At 39.2% G+C, this 20,967-nt stretch overlaps 1 protein-coding gene across 5 annotated transcripts in view; it reads right to left on the reverse strand.

Moving 5' to 3' along the window:
* Positions 1–20,967, reverse strand: part of dcaf6 (ddb1 and cul4 associated factor 6) — a 50,945-nt gene that overhangs the window by 24,828 nt on the left and 5,150 nt on the right. For all 5 annotated transcript variants that reach the window (XM_017695222.2, XM_017695226.2, XM_017695225.2 and 2 more), the window contains exons 2-9: positions 18,380–18,441; positions 13,954–14,046; positions 12,496–12,681; positions 12,165–12,278; positions 8,624–8,759; positions 6,719–6,930; positions 2,138–2,231; positions 185–301 (exon numbers count right to left, since the gene is read on the reverse strand). In XM_017695222.2, the coding sequence (XP_017550711.1) occupies positions 185–301; positions 2,138–2,231; positions 6,719–6,930; positions 8,624–8,759; positions 12,165–12,278; positions 12,496–12,681; positions 13,954–14,046; positions 18,380–18,441 (1,014 nt within the window). The remainder of the gene's footprint in view (positions 1–184; positions 302–2,137; positions 2,232–6,718; positions 6,931–8,623; positions 8,760–12,164; positions 12,279–12,495; positions 12,682–13,953; positions 14,047–18,379; positions 18,442–20,967) is intronic.

The following is a 20,967-nucleotide window of genomic DNA, read 5'->3' on the forward strand; positions in this document are numbered from 1 at the left end:
GTATTGAAAAATGCAGATAAAGTGCTCAGTTTAATAGGCATTCTATTTCATGAGGTTTTCTTTGTATAGCCCAACTGAAATCTCAAGCTGAAATAAAAAATTTTAAAAACTGACTGTTTACCAGTCAGCATCTTCCAGAACATGTCATTTCATGACTAGAAATAATTGTCAGCATGTTTGTTACCTCTGGGCCGAGTCTGCGGACGAGTTCTGCTGCTCTGGGCCTCGCTGGCCTCCTCAAACCAACGCGACAACATGTCCGACATCCTCTGCATCAGAGACACATTAGGGCTCTGTTCTCCTGCATTGAAGAGGAAAAGATATCTCAGTACCACACTGCAGAAGCTCAAGATGTCAGAGTCACCCAAAGTAAAGCCCCTCAGTGCCGTGCTCTCATTTTGGAGAAAGTTCTACCAGAGGCTGGAACACAGACAAGGGCTCTCTTATCCCACTCTGCATCAGAAGCCCTGACTCTCACAGAGAAACTAACCACCTTCCTCTAGAAGGATAAGGCCTTATTGATATTCTAAATGAACTACCAAGAGAGATTAAAGGTGCTTCAACACTCATGGCAATATACTCATTAAGAGGGATATGGAGCAGATTAGCAATGAGGAAGAGAGAAGTGTCAGGGGCAGGATTGTGGATTTGCATGCCAGAGTTTGCTATGGAAGGGAATTTGATGGCAAGCAAAGAGTTATCAAAGCATTCTCAAAGTAAATTTTAATTAAGTGGCAGACAAACATCAGGTTAAATAGATGTTGATGAACAGTTCATATCAAAAACATCAAACACAGTTAACATCAACATTGTTAGGTTTATATGATTTTATTTATCTTTTATTAAATCTCAACAACATTTCTGATTGGATATTGGATTTATATTGCAATTAATTTAGGCTAAAATCAAGTCCATATATTTTTGCATGTCAGCAAAGTTATTGTCATTTGATCTATCACAGCATCTTGGAGATTAAATGAAATAATAAACATGAGCCGCAGAATTTCAGCTTTAATTTGAGACTATTTTCATCAATTTGGGTTAATGGGGTAGGAATTACAACAACATACAAGTCCTCGGTTTTCAAGAACACCCTCCAGAAGGTAGGCATATCTGTGTCAAAGTCAATCAAGAGAACAATGAGTCAATGCAGATGGTTCACCACAAGATGCAAATCACTGGTAAACCTCAAAACATCTAAAGAAGCCCTGTACGGTTCTGGAACATCATCTTATGGACAGGTTAGACAACAATCAAGTTGTCAAAATAATAGGAAAAGTAGAGTATAGAGAAGTTAGGAACTGCTCAAGATTCAAAGCAGACCATCATCTGTCACGAGGTGTGGCTGTCAGTGGAACTGTTTCCCTTTTATTTATTGAGGATGTGAATGCTGATAAATGCACCTCAGATTCAGTCAAACGCTTCAAAACTCACTGGATGGCGATTTACAGTGTAGACAGATAATGACAAATCAACACAAGATTTTTTTTTTTTTTAAACTAAAGAAATGGAATGCTCTACATTGGCCAAGTCAATCACTTGATCTTAATCCAAATACAGTAAGTATGCATTTCACTTACTGAAGAGAAAAAAAACAGAAAATAAAAAGAAAGTAAAAAGCGGCAAAAACAAGCAGGAACTAAGGTCAGCTGATGATATCAGTTCCAGAATTATGCAGCCATTGACTGCAAATGAATTGCAACCCAGTATTAAAAATAACAACTACATATATGATTATGTTAGTTTGGTCAAACCCTTTTTGGGTGGGGGGCTATGTATGAAAATGATTGCAATTCCTCTCTCATTCACACAATTTGGTAAATATCCTCAAAGTATGCACTCTGATCTCAACTCCAATATGCCGTGGCAGACAATAACCTTGCTGACATCAAAATATTTATGAACATCACTGTATATGTAAATACTGGCTACGTTTTTCAGCCTAAACCTGGAGTTACCTCGAGTTAGTTAAGGTGAAACTCGTCCACAGATTGTTGTGTTTTTGTCTGTATATAGACTAGGGATTTAGTGTTTATTTATGTATTTGTTTGTGTGTTCTGCCCTTCGGATGAGTGCGTTGAATGTGTGGGCAGTGAGGGTGGGGGTGGGGGTGGGGGGTGGTAACATCTCATCTTACCATCGCGTTCTCTTTCGCTCTCCGGGCGGGCACGGGGTCCCGTGTCTGACCAGTCTCCTCTCAGACGCAATCGCTTGACCGGTGGCTGCCTTAGCTGGGGGAGCACAAATCAATCACTGTTAATCACTGTCAATCACTCAAAGTTGTTCAAGGCTTCTTAAAAATGCCTCACCACAGCCTACGTACCACACTGTTTTCACGTTCGCCTCAACTGCTCCCTCTAAACAGCCCTGAGCGTGTCACAAATGACATTGTAATAAACAAACTGAAGTCAATTAAAGAAAATGTCTAGGGGGGAGCAAAATGCTTCAGATTATCAATGTCATGAAGAGTGCATAGACTGCACCATCGTGGATTTAGAAGATACTTCAATGTATCACTTACTTTGGATCCTACATGCAAGTGCGACAGTGTCCCTCCCAAGAGTCACACACACATACTCACTGATCATCTTTCAGACAACACACTTTACTCCTAGGACTCAAACTCTTTTAGTGCATATAGCACAGCCATTGGCCTCTTGTCTTATGTTGTTCACTATGCAATGTTCTGGCAGCTTAAGCTCATTAATGCAGGAAAGCAGGCCAATAATAGGATCTGAAAGTGTTTTCTTACAGATAAAAAAATGAATGAACAGAGCCTAGTCTGGCTCAATGTCCCACCCACAGCCCTGAAATAAGCATGACTGTCAAATACAACCAAAGTTTCAGTAACCTGTCTCAGCGTCCCACCAACCACACTACAAATTGAATGAAACATGGACCACACATCATTTGAAACCAATTAAAACTGGCACCTTCACTTTTGCTAGAGATGTGAGTAATGAGCAAAGCATGTTTTAAAAAAATACACTGTGGAATGGAACAATAAAGGCATGTTGAAGTTGAACATCCCTGCCATTTGGCAAAAAGTAGAACTCTGCAACATAACTTCGCTGACTCACTTAGCGAACCATGTATTTGGTGAGCAAGGTTACTGTTCATGGGAGACAACAGTGCAGACTCAACCAACTTTTCTTCCCTAGTTTGATCACATTCGGCAATCGGAATGTAAGCCTGCAAATATGCATATAACTACATAAATATTAAAATATTAAAATCACAGATATGGTGTGAAGACTTAATGAACTGGTCTTCATGAAAAAAAGACAACATGGGCTCCTGAGTGGCGCAACCGTCTAAGCGTTGGCCCCATCATCAGGAGATCGTGAGTTCAATCCCTGGTGATGCTACAGCCGTCCGCAGCCTGGAGTCCAAGAGATTACAACTGGCCTCGCTCTCTCTGGGTAGGTAGGATGGCCCCCCTCTCCCCCATCATTCAACACAATACTAGTCAGTGCAGGCTTCTGTTAGCTGACGTAACAGATCTGGCGGCTGGCGCTTTCTTCCGAGCGCGTTCGGCTGTCGAAAAGAAGTAGTGGTTGGTTTCACAGGTCTCGGAGGAAGCCTGTGCTAGCCTTGACCCTCCTACCGTTGGTAGTATCATGTGATTGGGGGAGTCCTAAGTAGCGGGTGGAATTGGAAAAGACTAAATTGGGGAGAAAATCTTTTTTTTTTTTTTTTTTTTTTTTTTTTTTTTTTTTTTTTTAAAACCCTCTACAAAAATAATGATTAATCCTTTGTGTCCTAAATTTAAATTTAAAAAAATCTTTAAAAAACAAGATCAAAAGTGGTCAATAAAATCAAAAATATATTTGGCTACAGAGCGAAAATTATCTCTTTGTACTTTTTAAAGTCTTTGGACATAACTGGACTAATGATAATGAGAGAAACATTAGATAGGCTTTGATGAAAACTGAATTATGGGACTTCACAATCACCATATATTTAATTACATATTTTTCATTTCTATTTTAAAGTATTATTAGATATACTCAGTATTGCTAAATTGACGCTGTCTAGAAGCTCCATTTCTATAATGATCAAATGTTTCATGTTGACTGTTTTCACACAAACTTCTAACATATGGCAAATTATCATCAGTCTCATTGATTACTGGTCTCCTTGACTACTGATAACTGGCACTGGCCCAGAAAAACACATCAGTCGACGAACCCTAGTAAGCACAGCTTTAGTGCTAAACTGATAACACACAGAACTATTCTCCAGGAAGGTACAGCCAGGAGCTGATTACTCCTTCAAGTGCTGTGACTGCTCTCAGGTCACAGCTTATCACCAAATAATAACACAGAAGCTGAGTGGAGCATAGAGCAAATGTGCTGCACTGACTAAAAGACTCAAATAAAGGGATTTCCTAGAAGCGACTTTATAATTCCCATTCCTCCATATTTTCCATATGTGCTACTGATCCACAAGGGCAGAAAAGGGAAGAGACAGAAAGAGTTGTGAAGATTTCTATCTGGCTGCTATTGTGTGTTATCAGTCTATTTCGGTCGCAGCAGTGGAACATAACCTGCGTCTCAACTCTATTTGGAAAGGAATGTGAGTGTGGGGGATCCAGACACTGCTCAACACACAGAGCAGCAGAGGGGGCCTGGATCAGTGACCCAGCACATTTTACTTTAAGACCCGCAAACACCAGCAGCTTCTCTATGGCCCTCACTCAAACCCAAGCAGCCTGAAGGAGGGCCTGCAAGGTCTTATAATCAGAGTCAGACCACAGAGGTAAACAGCCTACAGCTTGACACATATTTGGGGAGACGATGCCCATGATGAACCAAAACAGACGAGCATTCAGGTTTCTCCCAGCTTTAGAGAAAATGGACGTGCAGGAAAAAAAAACATGGAATTTACATGGAGTTTAGAGCAGCCAAGAGGATGTTTACATTTAATTTGTATGGCCAAATAGATTTTTTATGCTAAATGTAATGCTTAAAGAACATGAAGGCTAATATCTCACTATATCAGCACCACACAGAGCACAAACAGCATAATCTGGGACGCCTGAATGATGTTGAAAACAATGCTTGATGAATACATTTGTTAAAGCAGAATGTATATTTCATTTTGGACCAATGATTGTTTTGTTATATTGTTTAACATAATTATGTATGTATGTATGTATGTATGTATTATTTATTAGTTTATTTGTGATCTAATGAAAGTTGTTGATTTCGCTATGGTAATTTAACCAGCGAGATCCTGTAAGGTTTTATTCGGCACTTTGGATGAGGGACCAGTTTGGATCAGTTTCAAGCTCAAATCTTTCTGCTGTGGACCACTTCGAGTTTGGACAGATTTTTTCTGGACCTGGGTCGGATTCAGATTCAAAACTTGGTCCTGTGGGTTTTACTGGGTTAGGCTTAGACAGAGAGTTCTCTGTCTGTATTTGGGTTCACATCAATTTAAAGCTCTAAGACTGCCTGTTAAGTTTGGGGACATCTTACATTCTTTTCCATTTTTTCCAGTAAGGTATGATTGTGAGAATTTCTTTTCAAATCAATAAGATAAATCTTTTGTTGAGGGGGTTTAAGCACCTGGCCTCTCTACAAAGGTAAAAAAGTGCATGGTATGGCATTATTCCCAAGTTAGGAAAAATATACATAGAAACACACTTAAATAATTTAAAAATTTGACATGAGTGCACCTAAAAGTATTTCTATCATATCCTTGTCTGATTTCAGAAAAGCCTTTGTCTCGAGTAGAGATTTGCACATCCATCCCTTTTAGCCATTTGCTCTTACATTTCATTCTCAATAAAATGTCTCTGCTTCTCTCATTCCATTGACTTTTCCATTATGCGTCTCTCTGCTCTAGAGGTTTGCTCCGTATCAACGGCAAGTGCTAAGCCATTCCTTCTGGATTTTATATCTGCACTTGTTTACATAAACAGTATAAAGAGAATGTAAAAAGAAAACAGAGAAATAACAGAAAAACTCTGCTTGCATGACACGCTTGGCCCAGAATGAACATCAAAAGACTTCAGCGTTATATCCCAGGTTTGTCCCTGTAGACCAGCATGGAGCTGACTCACTGTAGCCCTCTGCTAATACACTTGGCATTATGGCAATGCATTTATTCCTTTAGCCCAGCCACTCAAGACTGCTCCCATTCGCTTCATCCCTGCAAGATGGGTTTCTCTATGATAGCCTCTGTGTGGAAATACATTCCTTTTGCAAGAAATTGTCTTAATGAACTGCTATGGCAATGTTTATAATCAGCATAAAATATGTCCTTTATAAGAACATTTCCCCGTACATGGATATAGCACAACCAAGTTTGAGACTGTGTTCACAGATTGTGTTCAGATCTATCTGTCCTGATCTCAAGGTAGTCTGACACTCACTGTGTAATGTTGTATAATCTAAGTGCAGCTTTAGAGGGAGGCTTGTTTATGTGGAAAACCACATCTTCTGTGAAGGACAACAGCAAACAAAACATCACCTGTTCAGGCACTGGCACCACACTTGTCTGATCTAAAAACTTATATGTTATATGACATTCAATCAATATCCAGATATAAAATCTACACTGAAAAGAGTAACGCTAACACCTAGTGTCTTCACTGGGCAATGATTGAATCACTGTGACTGAATCACTGTGATTGTATGCTAATGCTGAGTGTAAACAAAAGCTTACAACATCAGCTGTTTGAACTCTCAAATGAACTCGCGCTCCTCACCTCCTCTCTCCTTTCTTCAGACGGGCCTTTCAGCTCTCTGGCCTGGTCGTCTTTGGGGTCAAACAGGTAGATGTAGTCAGAGGAGTAGCTGACCAGAACCTCCTGTCCATCTCCACTGTAGCACAATGATGTCACACGACACGACTTGTTGGATAAGTGGGCAGGGACGAATCGTACGCACATGCCTGTTGTCCCTCTCCCCATGTAATTACCTATGCATAGGCATATGAGAAAGAGGAAGGTACATTTATTTAAGGTGTAATTTGTCAAATGGTGCTCTTTTAAATGGAACAATCATCCCTCAATGCAGTTTAAAGAGCAATTACGCTGATTTTTCCAAATTTTTCAAAAAAGCATGTTAAAAATTTAAGCAAAGTCATTCAAAAGTGGTTTAATGTGAAATGTGACATTCTATAGAAATAGAATTGTTCACAGTGGTGTTGATAGGAACCAGACAACAGAAGATTTTAATGCCTCTAAAAGTTCCCTCACATAAGGCTAACATAAATTGATTATAAAAACGCTGCCCAACACCTGAGTCATTGTTTTACAATATTTTAAAAATAAAGTTTGGTGTAAAATGTCATTTTTTGAAATCCTTTTTTTCCAGATTTTCCACTATTTTGCCATAATTACACTATATAAAGGAACTAAGAAGACACACATAGGTTCACTGGTCATTTTGGAAAGTAAATAAAATGGCTATATTTGTGTTGTAGACACCATGACCCCTGATGTCACCATCACTGTATCACAGAAATCTAAGCCAAAAAGTTTCTCCACAATTTCACATAAACCACTGATGTTTACATTTTAATAATATGCAGAAATTTTGAAAGGTCATTGGAATTCCCCTTTAATACTTCATAAAACATCTTGTGTCATCATGCAATTAAAGGCATGAGGTGTTCATAAATATTCAAGTTTTATAAACATATTATTCAATGTTTATGTATGTATTGAATTCAATATGTAGGTAGCCTTGAATTAAAGTGTGACTTATTTTTTATAAATGAGTGTGTCATAATACATTAGTAAGGCCACATTTAAAAGCAGCTCTGTCCACAAAACAAGCACTTGATCAGTGTTCTGAGTACTGACAATATCCTTCATATGCTCAGAGAAGCATACTGCCATGATAGCAATAAAATATCATCATATTACCCACTTCTACTGCATGCAATGTAAAGGGAAAACAGTATAGAACCTATATCCATACATCCAGGCCAAAAATAATTGAGAAAACTTTTTGTCAATACAATACAATACAATACAGTTCCATTTACTAAGCCATCTTGTTTATAAATGCCCCAGTTTTGCTTTATAAATATGTTAATCTATTTTTAAGTATGTATTATGAAGTCCCTATGTAGCCTTCAAATAGTGTTCCCATATAATTGCATCTTGAAAGAATCATCTACCGAAAGGCTGTTTAAGCAATTAAACCTGGTTCTTCTATAGCATTATTCCAAAAAACAAACAAAGGTAGCTAGAGAGTGTGTTTTCAATCATAAAGATAGAACATTAAGGGGCAGAATCATTTTTAGGTAACTACTGAGAGCACACTGACCTCTCACAGCAGCTATTCTTCAAAACATGACAAAGGAAGCAATTCATTCAAGAGCTAAATGAGACTTACTTAGCTTCTTTCCTGCAACCAATTTATCTTGGAAGCTTTCACAAATATGAACAATATTGTGATTCACAATTACAGCGATATCTCATCCACATAGTTATTAAATGCTTGAGTAACTTTGGTACTGTCTTTACTGTGGCAACTAGAACTTGGGAGCAGAGATTAAAGTAACTGATGTTGACTTTAATGGGCCAGGTATCAAAAAGATTAATGTCAGATAGTCAATGAAATGAGATAAATGTAGTTTGAAGATCACAAAGTGTTCTTACCTGTAGCTCTTGTGCCAAGCATTCGTCTGTCGTATATTCTAACGGAACTGTCAGAGCATCCCACAGCAAGGTAATAGGGCACCAGAGGAGAGATGGATATCGAGGTAGCAGCTCTCCGACAGTTAATCAAAATGTCCTGATTTAGGAGAGAGAGGGGGACGGAGATAAGCTTAAAAAACAGATCAATGTAAAATGCTTAATTACACTGTGAATGCAAAGTATATTTAAGCAATATAACATGAGAGGGAGTGTGTTATCGTGAAGTAACATCACAGCTGTGCTGTTATTTGTGATAACACACAACCTTAAGGGTTCTATTGCTTTTATACAACTTATTAGTTAAATAAAGAAAGTAACAAATTGGGATGTGAACGTGGCATTTAATATGTTTCAATGTTAGTGATTCCGCCAAATTATAGTTCCTTAACAAGCAGCTTGTTGCTACGTCACAGTAACAAGCTCCACTCGCTGCACAGCGGGAAGTTCATTCTCCAGCTTCTTACACAGACCAACTGACAGTCTGGTGTAGTCTCATCTTCAGAATCTGGTCAAATTGGCTGTCGGTCAAATGTGATCTTAAAAGCATCCATTTTCTGTTTGTGTGCAAAGTAAAAAGTTAAAACATTCAAATGGCTTGACCGTCTCCTACAGCTGTCAAAGGTGTTGCTTAGCAATGGTGTCTCAGCAGAGTCATACAGTGCTATTATGGTGAAATAACAGCACGGTTATAACGCTTCTCAACCAATCAGCTTGCATGGCCACACCTAACTATTGTATAAAAGGAAACGAATCTCTTTGTTCAGGCACATGCAGACATTTTGGGGTGGTTCAAAGAAAAGGCAAGATGAATGTTAATTACACTAAATGTAATTTACAACATATTGCAGACAATGTAATCATGTTTCTGAAGAAACCAATCATAGTGTTGAGTTTTCGCAAGGGAGCCAAAAATGCCCAGTCGGGTATTCTGAACCCCAATATGAACTCCAGTCAGTGTAAGAGGCACCAACTATGATACCTAACAGATATAAGCATTGGAGTGGCAGCTCTATTTAAGAGTGTAAATGCCTGAAACAATCCCTGTTCTTCACAATAACAAAAACTTAGTTTAGCAAGTTGTCATTGCCCCATACTGTAGATATATTTGGCTGTTGTTCAAAATAACCATATTATACAATGTGATGCTGTATTAAAGAGATGTAGGGGAAATATATAAAAGCTCCAGTACTGCATCAGAGAGAGGGCGCTCAAGAGCACTGAAGCTCATGGAACTCGAGGTGACCTACAAAATCTATTCCCAAGGCAAGACCAAGCCTCAGATCACAAACAGATCTTGAAGGTTTGCCGACCAAGAGAGCAATTGGGGGAAAGAACAGGAGCTTCAGCCCCCTTGGGGTCCATCTGTGCACATGTCTTTCTTGGACGTACCCTAACACAATGAGTGAAAAAAATGGTGCATCAGTCTAACTAATAATTCATATCAACAGAGTGAGTGCATTTCTTTGCAGACACGGGTCATCAGCTCATTCTCAAAGCTAAGTGAGCGTGGAAGACAGCCACATAACAGCATCTGGCACAGCACCCCACAAGAGAAGTTCAGGCATGGCTGTTCCTCACCACTCAGGCTGACAAAGATAAGGCTTATGTGAGAGGAGCTGATCTTAGATCAGAAAAACAGCCTCCCTCTGAGGCATGAGCTCAACTCAACTTTTCAGAGACATTTGAGAGAACCGCCACAGGGAGATATTGCAGAAACTCAAAAGTGCCCAGACATGCTGCTAGCCAGACATGGTGCTAAAAGAGAGAGAAAGAAAAGCCTAAACATGTTTTCTCCCCAAGAACTATTTCATTATGAAGAAGAAAGTTAGACATAATCAGGCAGGCTTGAGGCACGTTTGCTTGTTTGTAGTGCTAAGCTCCAATATGTGGTAACAACCCACATAAAATGTCTTAATGAGGTAAAAAATGTTATATAAAAAACCCCCAATGGAAAACTGTCATATGAGATTTTTTTCTCTGTGGTATTTAGGTAGAAACAGTCTCTCCCACTGGTCAGGACTTCAGTAGCTGGGCTTAAAAAGCACATATTCTAATTTTTTTCTTTAGTTTCTTTCCACTTATGATGCTGGTGTGGTTTTATATATTATTCATAATTCGTTTTTACATGACCATTTTTCAACCTCTCTTGTTTCCTTTAGGATTAAATAGGTTCCTTTTGTTACTGTGCTTTAAGACTGATATTTTAATTAACTCTTTCTTGATTGGCTACCATGTATTGTGTCTCATTCAAAAAATAGTCCAGAGTATTATAAAACAGTAAATCTAATTGCATAAATTAAAATGGGTTCATGAACTGCAATGTTGTAACAATTAACTTGTTAAACTCCTTCGAACTTCTTTGGTTTTTGGACCTCTAGTCTGCGTAGTTCCTTGCTTTTCTCGACAGGGAGATCCAAGCCCTTACACGGATCTCCCTATCTGTGGCATTGGACACTGAGAAGGATATTATTTAACACAATAATTCATGTTAGACACTGTTTATTTACTTCTTAAACAGACACATACTTGAAGATCTTTAAATCTGAGGAATGCTAAACCTACCTAACCTGACTCAGCCTGTCTGACATTAAGTAACATTAGCGAGCTAACTACAACACTGGGAAGCAACTATCGATTTACCTTCATAATAAAAAATAAACTGCTCAAAAAAGAATTTATATCCCTTATCAAGTTTTGTACGTTTGGTGCTCCATAGCTCTTCCACAATTCTGACCACATCGTTCAGCTAAAGATGATTAATAACTAAATGCAGCCATATTCACAGCAGAGCGGCATGGAAAACGGAAATAAGTTTACACATAATCTCCCCTGGAACTTGACCCCTCCTCTGTGTGTGAAAACGCCCTACTGAGGTACTCTTCATAATTTCAGTGGGCGGGGTTAAACCATGGTAGGGTGAATAGGCAGATAAACGTAAATATGTTATTTTTCGCGACATCACAAAAACAGAAAACTCAAAGCAAGTTTCCATATGTGGACTGAATTTAACAATGTTTACCCACTATGTCAAACTCTTTCCAAAACAGCAAGTACATTTAGATTTTCCATGATATGGGCCTATTTAGTGTCTAATAACCATCCTAACTAGGAACCAACAGCACAATCAACCAGTCGCATTTTAATGTTCGTCTGGGAGAAAAAAGGCCACCGTAGACATTCTAGGACAGAGCAGTAGTCTAAGCAGGTTTTAGTCAGTTGTTAGAAACGGAAAATAGTGGCGGCAATTTTATAGTAGGCTCTTCACTAAAGGAGTCTACTGTAAAATTGCTACATAAAATATAAAATATTTGTTGATGTCTTTTATAAGATTAAAATGTCTGTGATCAATCTATGACGTGTAAAAATTTCACCACTATCAGCTCAGGAACGGTTTTCAGTTCATACTACTATAAAACTCACTAAGGACCTGCTATTATAGTCATGGTTCAGCATTGCTTTTAGCATAAAATGAGGGAATTAAAGCACATAGTCATAATCTTACATCTTTACAGTCCTCTTTTGTACAGCTGGTCTTCATGCGTAGATCAAACCACCTAACTGTGCCATCCTCACCACAGGACAAGAAGGTGTAGGGGTCATTTGGAACGGTCATTATCTGCACAAAGAGACACATCAGACATGCTGAGCTATTAAATGCTGACGTGATGCATCTTAAAGACAATACTGACTATCATAGCATAATGTCATAGGTTATAACGTCTAAACTTTTTATCTAGGCATCTCCTCTTGCTTTCATTTTTCCTCTGCGATTATTACATCACTACAGCTCTTTGAAAATAAAATTTGAGAACAATATTACTTGCACCATCTACCTCATAAGCAGTTCCATAGTGGCAGGTGAACTGGCACTGCCTGTTGATGTCTGGGCTTTTCTCTGTGTGGGTGTAGTATATGATGCCATCGCCTGAGCAGGACACAATCTGCTGATCGTTGGTGTGGGGCATGAATTTTGCGCTGAAGATGTTGGCTCGGTGACCTGAACGAATAGTTGTTTTAACCTAATGGAAAAATGGTAGTGAGATATTTGACATCAGCCATATTAAAACTAAGATCACTCAAAGCATGTCTTTTGCTTGTGTCATTCTGTTCTATTGATCCTTTGTGAGCGAGTACATTAATACATTCAAGGTGCCCTTTCAGGCAGTATGTGCTGTAATCTTCTGTATCACTTTAAAAGTCATAAAGTGCTCCAATGGTCATTTAAGGTAATATATTTTAGTTAATGAAATTAATAAAGTGATGTTGCAATTGATTTTTCCTCTTTAAACTGGACGTATTCCGTTTCCATGATTAAGTGAAATTCAAATATGTATATTATTTTTGCTGATCATGCAACAAAGAAAATAGTGCCATAAGCAATAAGCCACAAGAGGCTGTGCATTACAGTGATTTTACTATGATTAAGAGGTGTTAGCAGAGCGTGTAAAACCCCCTTAAGTGTGGTATAAATATATTTCAGCATATAAAATCTGTGCAAAAGTCAGAGAGCACCCTTAATTTATTTAATTTCCATTCAAAAAGATATAAGATAATCCATGGCATAAGGAAGGGTAAAATCAGAGGAAAATAAGGAGTTTCCAAAACCAGCATTAAAACATTTTCAAAAGGTATAACAACTCCTAACAGTCGTCCAAGACTCGGTAGTCCACCAAACCTGTCACCAACAGGTAAACAGTACTTAAAGCAGTCATGTTTAAAAGATAGGAGAAAGTTAAGTTCCATTCTTGCTTCAGATCTGACAAAAAATTCACAAACATCTCTAGCCATCCTTTCAGTGTGTGAAGACAATCCAGCTATGAGTCTGAAAGGATGTGCAGCTGTTAAGAAGTTACTGATAAAAAGTAACAGATAAACAATGAAGCTGTTGGACTGCAACTGACCAGCCCAAAGTCCAGACCTCAACATCACTGAATGCATTTTGGTTTGTGGCTTTTTTCGGTTGATTCTTGCTTTGGAGATGCGCAAAAATTCTGTACAGATTTCTTTAAAACACTGAAAGAAAAAAGTGGACACACTAAAAACTGACAAACTTGATTTTATATTTAGTTGTTGAGGCATATGTAATTTTTGGTTAAATGGTTTTTACCAATGAAAATGAAAAACTTTAATTTGCCTTTTTGACTGAAAATCAAAAAAAGGAAAGGTCATCTCTGACTGGTCACGGCATTGTACTTGGTGCATGAATACAGAATTCAATTCAAGAGTAAGGTCAAACTGTGTCTATATCAGTTATCACACATGCATTATACAACATTACAACCTAAACTTACCTTTCTGTTGTAGGGGTTTGTAATAACCAAATTGGTGTCATCAGATCCTGATAAGATATATTCCCCTGTGTCATTCCAGGATATAGTGTTAACCTATTTAAAAACAGAGAAACAGAAACTTGCTGCAATCACCATCTCACTCTGACATACACTCACCGGCAACTTTATTAGGTACATTATTAGGTATTAGGTACTGTTCAATTGCTTGTTAACACAAATAGCTAATCAGCCAATCACATGGCCGCAACTCAATGCATTTAGACATGTAGAGGTGGTCAAGACAACTTGCTGAAGTGCAAACCGAGCATCAGAATGGAGAAGAAAGGTGATTTAAGTGACTTTGAACGTGGCGTGGTTGTTGGTGCCAGACGGGCTGGTCTGAGAATTTCAGAAACTGCTGATCTACTGGGATTTTCACACACAACCATCTCTAGGGTTTATAGAGAATGGGCCAAAAAAGAGAAAATATCCAGTGAGCAGCAGTTGTGTGGACGAAAATGCCTTGTAGATGTGAGAGGTCAGAGGAGAATGGGCAGACTGGTTCGAGATGATAGAAAGGCAACAGTAACTCAATTAACCAACCAAAATCTCAGAGGAATGTTTCCAACACCTTGTTGAAAGTTTGTCATGAAGAATTAAGGCAGTTCTGAAGATAAAAGGGGGTCCAGCCTTTTACTATCAAAAAAAGGGGGTCCAACCTTTTACTTTATTACTGTACCTAATAAAGTGGCCAGTGAGTGTATTACTCCTAAGCAAAGCTCCATAGACACAGCTGCTGTAAATTTTTAACATTATGATGGATGCCATTAAATAGAGAACACTAAATGTAATAGCACTGCCACAGTGTGCAGTGCCTAAATCTGTAGTCTGGTCTAAGGCAAGAAAATGAACAATGGCATTGTGAAATATCGCTAAGCACGATGTAGTTGTCAACCGAACCATCGATCAATAATTCATTAACTCAACCTGCAGAAGCTTATATGTGCTTGTTCTCTTCATTTCTAGTGCTCCAAACCATTTTATAGAACAGCAAGCTTCATGAACCAAGGCTGCTACATTAGTGCAGAGCCTCTCTGAAAAGTGATCATTGTGAGAGCTTTTCTTTCCCTCTCAAATGTTCCACCATTAAATTTTACTCAGTACAGCATCTCAGACTTTCTAAAAAGAAAGCATAAGATTATCTACAGTATAATGTACTGTGCGTACTGTGGAAGGCCTGGTGAAATATTCAATTAGTCACTGGGCCTGTCTGACGTGTTACTGAGTGAAAACAGGATGCTCTAAATGTAGGATGGATGTCATGAATGAGAAACTGAAACATTATCTTCAGCACGCTGATAAGGAGCACCTATTTTTCTAATAAACAAGAGATCATAGAAAGGCTGTTGTGTTTGTTTTGCTCAATTAATTACAGAAAACACAGAAATCAGGCATGTCTGCAGTCAATTACTCCTTTAAAGCTTGCACGTCTGGTTTTAAGCGAGTATACTAGATTGTGGCAACAACATATTGAGGCTAAGCAATAGGGTGCAAAATATAATCGACGACTTTTTGCATTTTCTTCCCATTTAACAAACCACCAGACCAGCAAAAAAATTCACACATTCACAAATATTTTTTCTACCTGTGCAAAATGAAGAGCAGAACTGCACTGAAAGATTTTGTTAGAGCTCGCAAACCATGTAACATTAATGTCACTAGAGCAATACATAACCTGACGGCTAGGGACAACTTTCTAGAACTCTAAGCATTTCTCTGTAGTCTGCCACAATGGCAGGGTATTTTTTAAAATATGGCTTTACTGAAGGTGCCAGTGTTAACAAAAAAATAAATCAAATAATGATGACCACAAAAATATGCTGAAAAGACCTGAAAAATTTAAAGAGTGCAAATTTCAAATCACAAGAGCTGCCTTTTTCATTATATAATCAATGTTGTCTTAACAAATTTCAACTATAGAATTTTAACTTAATAAGCAGCTTGTGAACTGCCTGTAGAGGAGTTAGACCAATCAGAAGCAACCAAACACCTATGTGCTGTACAAAACACAACCAAACTTAATTGAATGTTTCACACACTGTGTTCAACATTCAAGCCTCAAGCCAGAAATAGCAGATAACAGTCACAAAAAAAATTTTCTTTAGATATTTTCCCCCAATTTATTCAGCCCTAGTTCAGAGTCAAGTGAAAGAATGTGTGGTTTCGAGATGACATCTATTTAACTCTTAGTGAAAGACAAAACATCATGATCTTCAGTTCTACACACAGTAGCTGCTCTAGAGCAGTGCAAAAATGAAATGGTGGTATTCAATAAATCAAGATGAAACACTAGCAATGAATCAAAATTAATAGCAATACCACAAAATTATACAGTATCTCACAAAAGTGAGTTCACCCCTCACATTTCTGCAAACATTTTATTTTATCTTTTCATGGGACAACACTATAGAAGTGAAACTTGGATACAAATAGTCAGTGTACAGCTTGTATGGCAGTATATATTTACTGTCCTCTGAAAAGAACTCCACACACAACCATCAATGTCTAAATAGCTGGCAACACAAGTGAATTCCAGGTGTGAATGAGGAGCAGGGCTGTTAAATTTGGTGTTTTGGGTACAATTCGCTCATACTGGCCACTGGATATTCAACATGAGACCTCATGGCAAAGAACTCTCTGAGGATGTGAGAAATAGAATTGTTACTCTCCAAGATGGCCTAGGCTATAAGAAGACTGCCAACACCCTGAAACTAAGCTACAGCACGGTGACCAAGGTCATACAGCGTTGTTTTGCAGGACAGGTTCCACTTGGAACAGGCCTCGCCAGGGTCGACCAAAGAAGTTGAGTCCACGTGTTCAGCATCATATTCGTAGGATGGCTCCAAAAAATAGATGCATGAGTGCTGCCAGTATTGCTGCAGAGGTTGAAGAAATGGGTGGTCAGTCTGCGATCTGACAAGACCAAGATAAACTTGTTTGGCTCAGATGGTGTCCAGCATGTGTGGTGGCGCCCTGGTGAGGAGTACCAAGACAATCTTGCCTACACTCAAGCATGGTGGCGGTAGCATCACGGTCTGGTGCTGCATGAGTGCTGCTGGTACTGGAAGCTGCAGTTCATTCAGGGAAACATGAATTCCAACATGTACAGTGACATTCTGAAGCAGAGCAGGATTCCCTCCCTTTGGAAACTGTGTTTTCCAACACGATAACGACCCCAAATACACCTCAAAGATGACAACTGCCTTGCTGAGGAAGCTGAAGGTAAAGATGATGGACTGGCCAACTGTGCCTCCAGACCCAAACCCAATTAAGCACCTGTGGGGCATTCTCAAGCGGAAGGTGGAGGAGCGCAAGGTGTATAACATCCACCAGCTCTGTGATGTCATTATGGAGGAGTGGAAGAGGATTCCCATAGCAACTTGTGCAGCTCTGGTGAATTCCATGCCCAAGAGGGTTAAGGCAGTGCTAGATAATAATGGTGGTCACACAAAATATTGACACTTTGAGGACAATTTGGACATGTTCACTGTGAGGTGAGCTCATTTGTGTTGCCAGATATTTAGACATTAATGGCTGTGTGTTGAGTTATTTTCAGAGGACAGTAAATCTATACTGCTATATAAGCTGTACACTGACTACTTTAAGTTATATCCAAGTTTCACTTCTATAGTGTTGTCCCATGAAAAGATATAATAAAATATTCGCAGCAATTTGAGGGATGTACTCACTTTTGTGAGATACTGTATATTAAATGATCAGACAAACATACAGAGACCTTGTAAAAAGTCACTTCACTAAATAACACTTCCTCAATACCACTTTGGGGCTGGAGTAGCTGTCAGCACTGGGGATTTGGTTTCCCCAACGTAAAGCCCAGCAGTACTAGTAGCAGTCGTGGGCTGGAGGTTAGGGAACCAGCCCTGTGACCGGAAGGTTGCCGGTTCGAGCCCCTCGGCTGACAGTCCATGACTGAAGTGCCCTCGAGCAAGACACCGAACCCCCAATTGCTCCCCGGGCGCCGTGGATAGGGCTGCCCACTGCTCCTGGCTAGTGTGCTCACTGCCCCCTAGTGTGTGTGTTCACTAGTGTGCATGTATGTGGGTGTGTCACTGCACGGATGGGTTAAATGCAGAGGTCTAATTTCACATTGTGCAAACACAGTGACAAATGGTTCAGAATTCTAAAAAATTCTGGTGTCCATCAACCTTCAGATTCAAGCTATTAACAGTTTAATAATAAATAAAAGCAGCAGGCTGGGCCCAAGGACACAATTACACTCCACTGAAGAGGTAAAATATTAGACTAACTCAGAGAGACATCCTCCTAGAGGATCTAATTTAAACTCAAATCAAAAAATAAACTCTTTGAGGGGAAAATCCTTAAGCACTGTATGTTCTATGAAGCAAGGTGAATGAGTGATACTCACACAGCCATCATGCACATTGAGTATGGCCTCAAGTTTCAGACGCTGCACAAATTCTCTTCTGCCTGCAAAAGAAAACAGTGAAATACACAGGTGAAATAGCTCTTTTTGGCATCCTCACAATTACTTATATAAACCTGAGAGATCCATTATTAGTCTTATGAATGTTTAATATGTTGCCTTTGCTATTTATCTGACCTTGAGCATTTGCTTATAGGCAGATGGGAATTCTCAGGGCCTGCTAGGTCTTCAGAATAAAGGAAAAGAATTTCAAAAGGATCACGCTTGTAATTGAACTCTGCAAGTACACTATATTTCCAAACTTATTCAGTCACCCATCCAAATAATTGAATTCAAGTGTTCCAATCACTTCCATGGCTACAGGTATATAAAACCAAGCACCTAGTTAAGGTCCAGACTGCTTCTACAAATATTTGTGAAAGAATGGCTCTCAGGAATTCCACCTTTGCAACTAGTCCTGTCGTGAAATTTCCTCACTACTAAATATTCCACAGTCAACAGTCAGTGGTATAATAACAAAGCAGAAACAATTGGGAACGACAGCAACTCAACCATGAAGTGGTAGGCCACAAATTTCTGCAGAGTCAATCATTGCAGACCTCCAAACTTCCTGTGGCCTTCAGATTAGCTCAAGAATAGTGCGTAGAGAGTTTCATGGAATGGGTTTCCATGGCTGAGCAGCTGCATCCAAGCCTTACATCACCAAGTGCAATGCAAAGCTTCAAATGCAGCAGTGTAAAGTGCCGCCACTGGACTCTAGAGCAGTGGAGACGTGTTCTCTAGAGTGACAAATCATGTTTCTCCGTCTGGTGATCTGATGGATGAGTCTGTGTTTAGAGGTTGGCCGGAGAACGGTACTTGTGTAAGTGTAAAGTTTGGTGGAGGGGGGATTTTGTTGTGTGGTTGTTTTTCAGGAATTGGGCTCAGCCCTTTAGTCCCAGTGAAAGGAACTCTTAATTTCGTGCTCCCAACTTTGTAGGAACAGTTTGGTGATGGCTCCTTCCTGTTCCAACATGACTGCAAGGTCCATAAAGACATGAATGAGAGAGTTTGGTGTGGAAGAATTTAACTGGCCTGCATAGAGTCCTGACCTCAACATGATAGAACACATTTGGGATGAATTAGAGCAGAGATTGTGAGCTAGGCCTTCTCGTCCAACATCAGTATCTGACCTCACAAATGTGCTTCTGGAAGAATGGTCAAAAGTTCCCATAAACACACTCCTAAACCTTGTGGAAAGCCTTCCCAGAAGAGCTGAAGCGGTTATAGCTGCAAAGGGTGGGCCGACTTCATATTAAACCCTGTGGATTAAGAATGGGATGTCACTCAAGTTCATATGCGTGTGAAAGTATAATCCATTACAATAATATGCTTGCTTCACTGTTAAGTTTTGGACAGAATTAGGTGGGTTAAATTCTTCAAATACAAATGACAATTGACAATTGATTGGTCTGAAAGTAAGTTTTTCTCTGTGTTGTTTACATTAGATAACACAGAGAAAAGTTAGCTTGCCTATCAGCATAACTACTAACTGACCAAGTAATCAAACCAATCATGGTTTGATTTCCTTTAGATGGCACCATTTTGGTGCAAAAAATGTCACCCTAGGCCAGGGTGTCCAATCTTATCCACAAAGGGCCAGCGTAGCTGCAGGTTTTCACTCCAAACAAGCTGAAGCACACCTGATTCTACCTGTTTAATCAGCTGGTCTTAGTCTTCAAATATTTCATCAGGTGACCTCCTGCTTTTTTGGAGTGAAAACCTGCGGCCACACTGGCCCTCTGCGGATAAGACTGGACACTCCTACCCTAGGCCATCCAGCAGCTTAATCAGTGGGTCATCAGAAATGGAAAACAGCAGCAGCAGCTCTATACCAGGCCCCTCTGCTGAAAGAGTCAGTGTGAAAATGCTACAAGATAAAACATTTCTGCCAGAACAAACAAAACAAAAACACAAAAAAATGTATTTTAGAAGCTTTAAACATCGGTGTTCAATCTAGAACGGCCGATGACTTTTTATATGCTTGGACTGAACCCTTGACAGTCATAACATTGTTTACTAAATCCTTCAGTATAATCTGGACATACCCCGAGAATGTTGAACATATTTTGTACATATGCTGTACACAATGTCTATGTAGCAGCATACTTCTTTGTTGCTACTGAGTATGCATACTGTCTGTGATCCAAGTACATGTGCACATCTGTCTATGTTTATACACCAGAGAAGTAGCCTGAATGTGTTTCGTTCCTGTACCCCCATATATGTACAATAAAAATAAAACTGTCATAAATTTAAAACATTTATGCAAACTGTCATTAGCTTAGTGCTAACAAACTACTGCAATCCCACAGGGAAGCCAGTAGAAATGAGCACTATCTGAGTGGCATTTTGTTCCTCATGATCTCAGGTTTTACAAAATAAATGGATAAGAAAATGTGCATGTCAAACACAAATAAACACTCCATGGAAATGCTGAACACTTATTTTTACCATCACAACAGCTTTTTCACTTCGAGTGGATTCACTTTTGATTGTGCCTGATACAGCAGTGCACATTTTTTGTTCTA

This window comes from Pygocentrus nattereri, chromosome 6, assembly GCF_015220715.1.
Source record: "Pygocentrus nattereri isolate fPygNat1 chromosome 6, fPygNat1.pri, whole genome shotgun sequence".
In the NCBI taxonomy this organism is placed as follows: domain Eukaryota; kingdom Metazoa; phylum Chordata; class Actinopteri; order Characiformes; family Serrasalmidae; genus Pygocentrus; species Pygocentrus nattereri.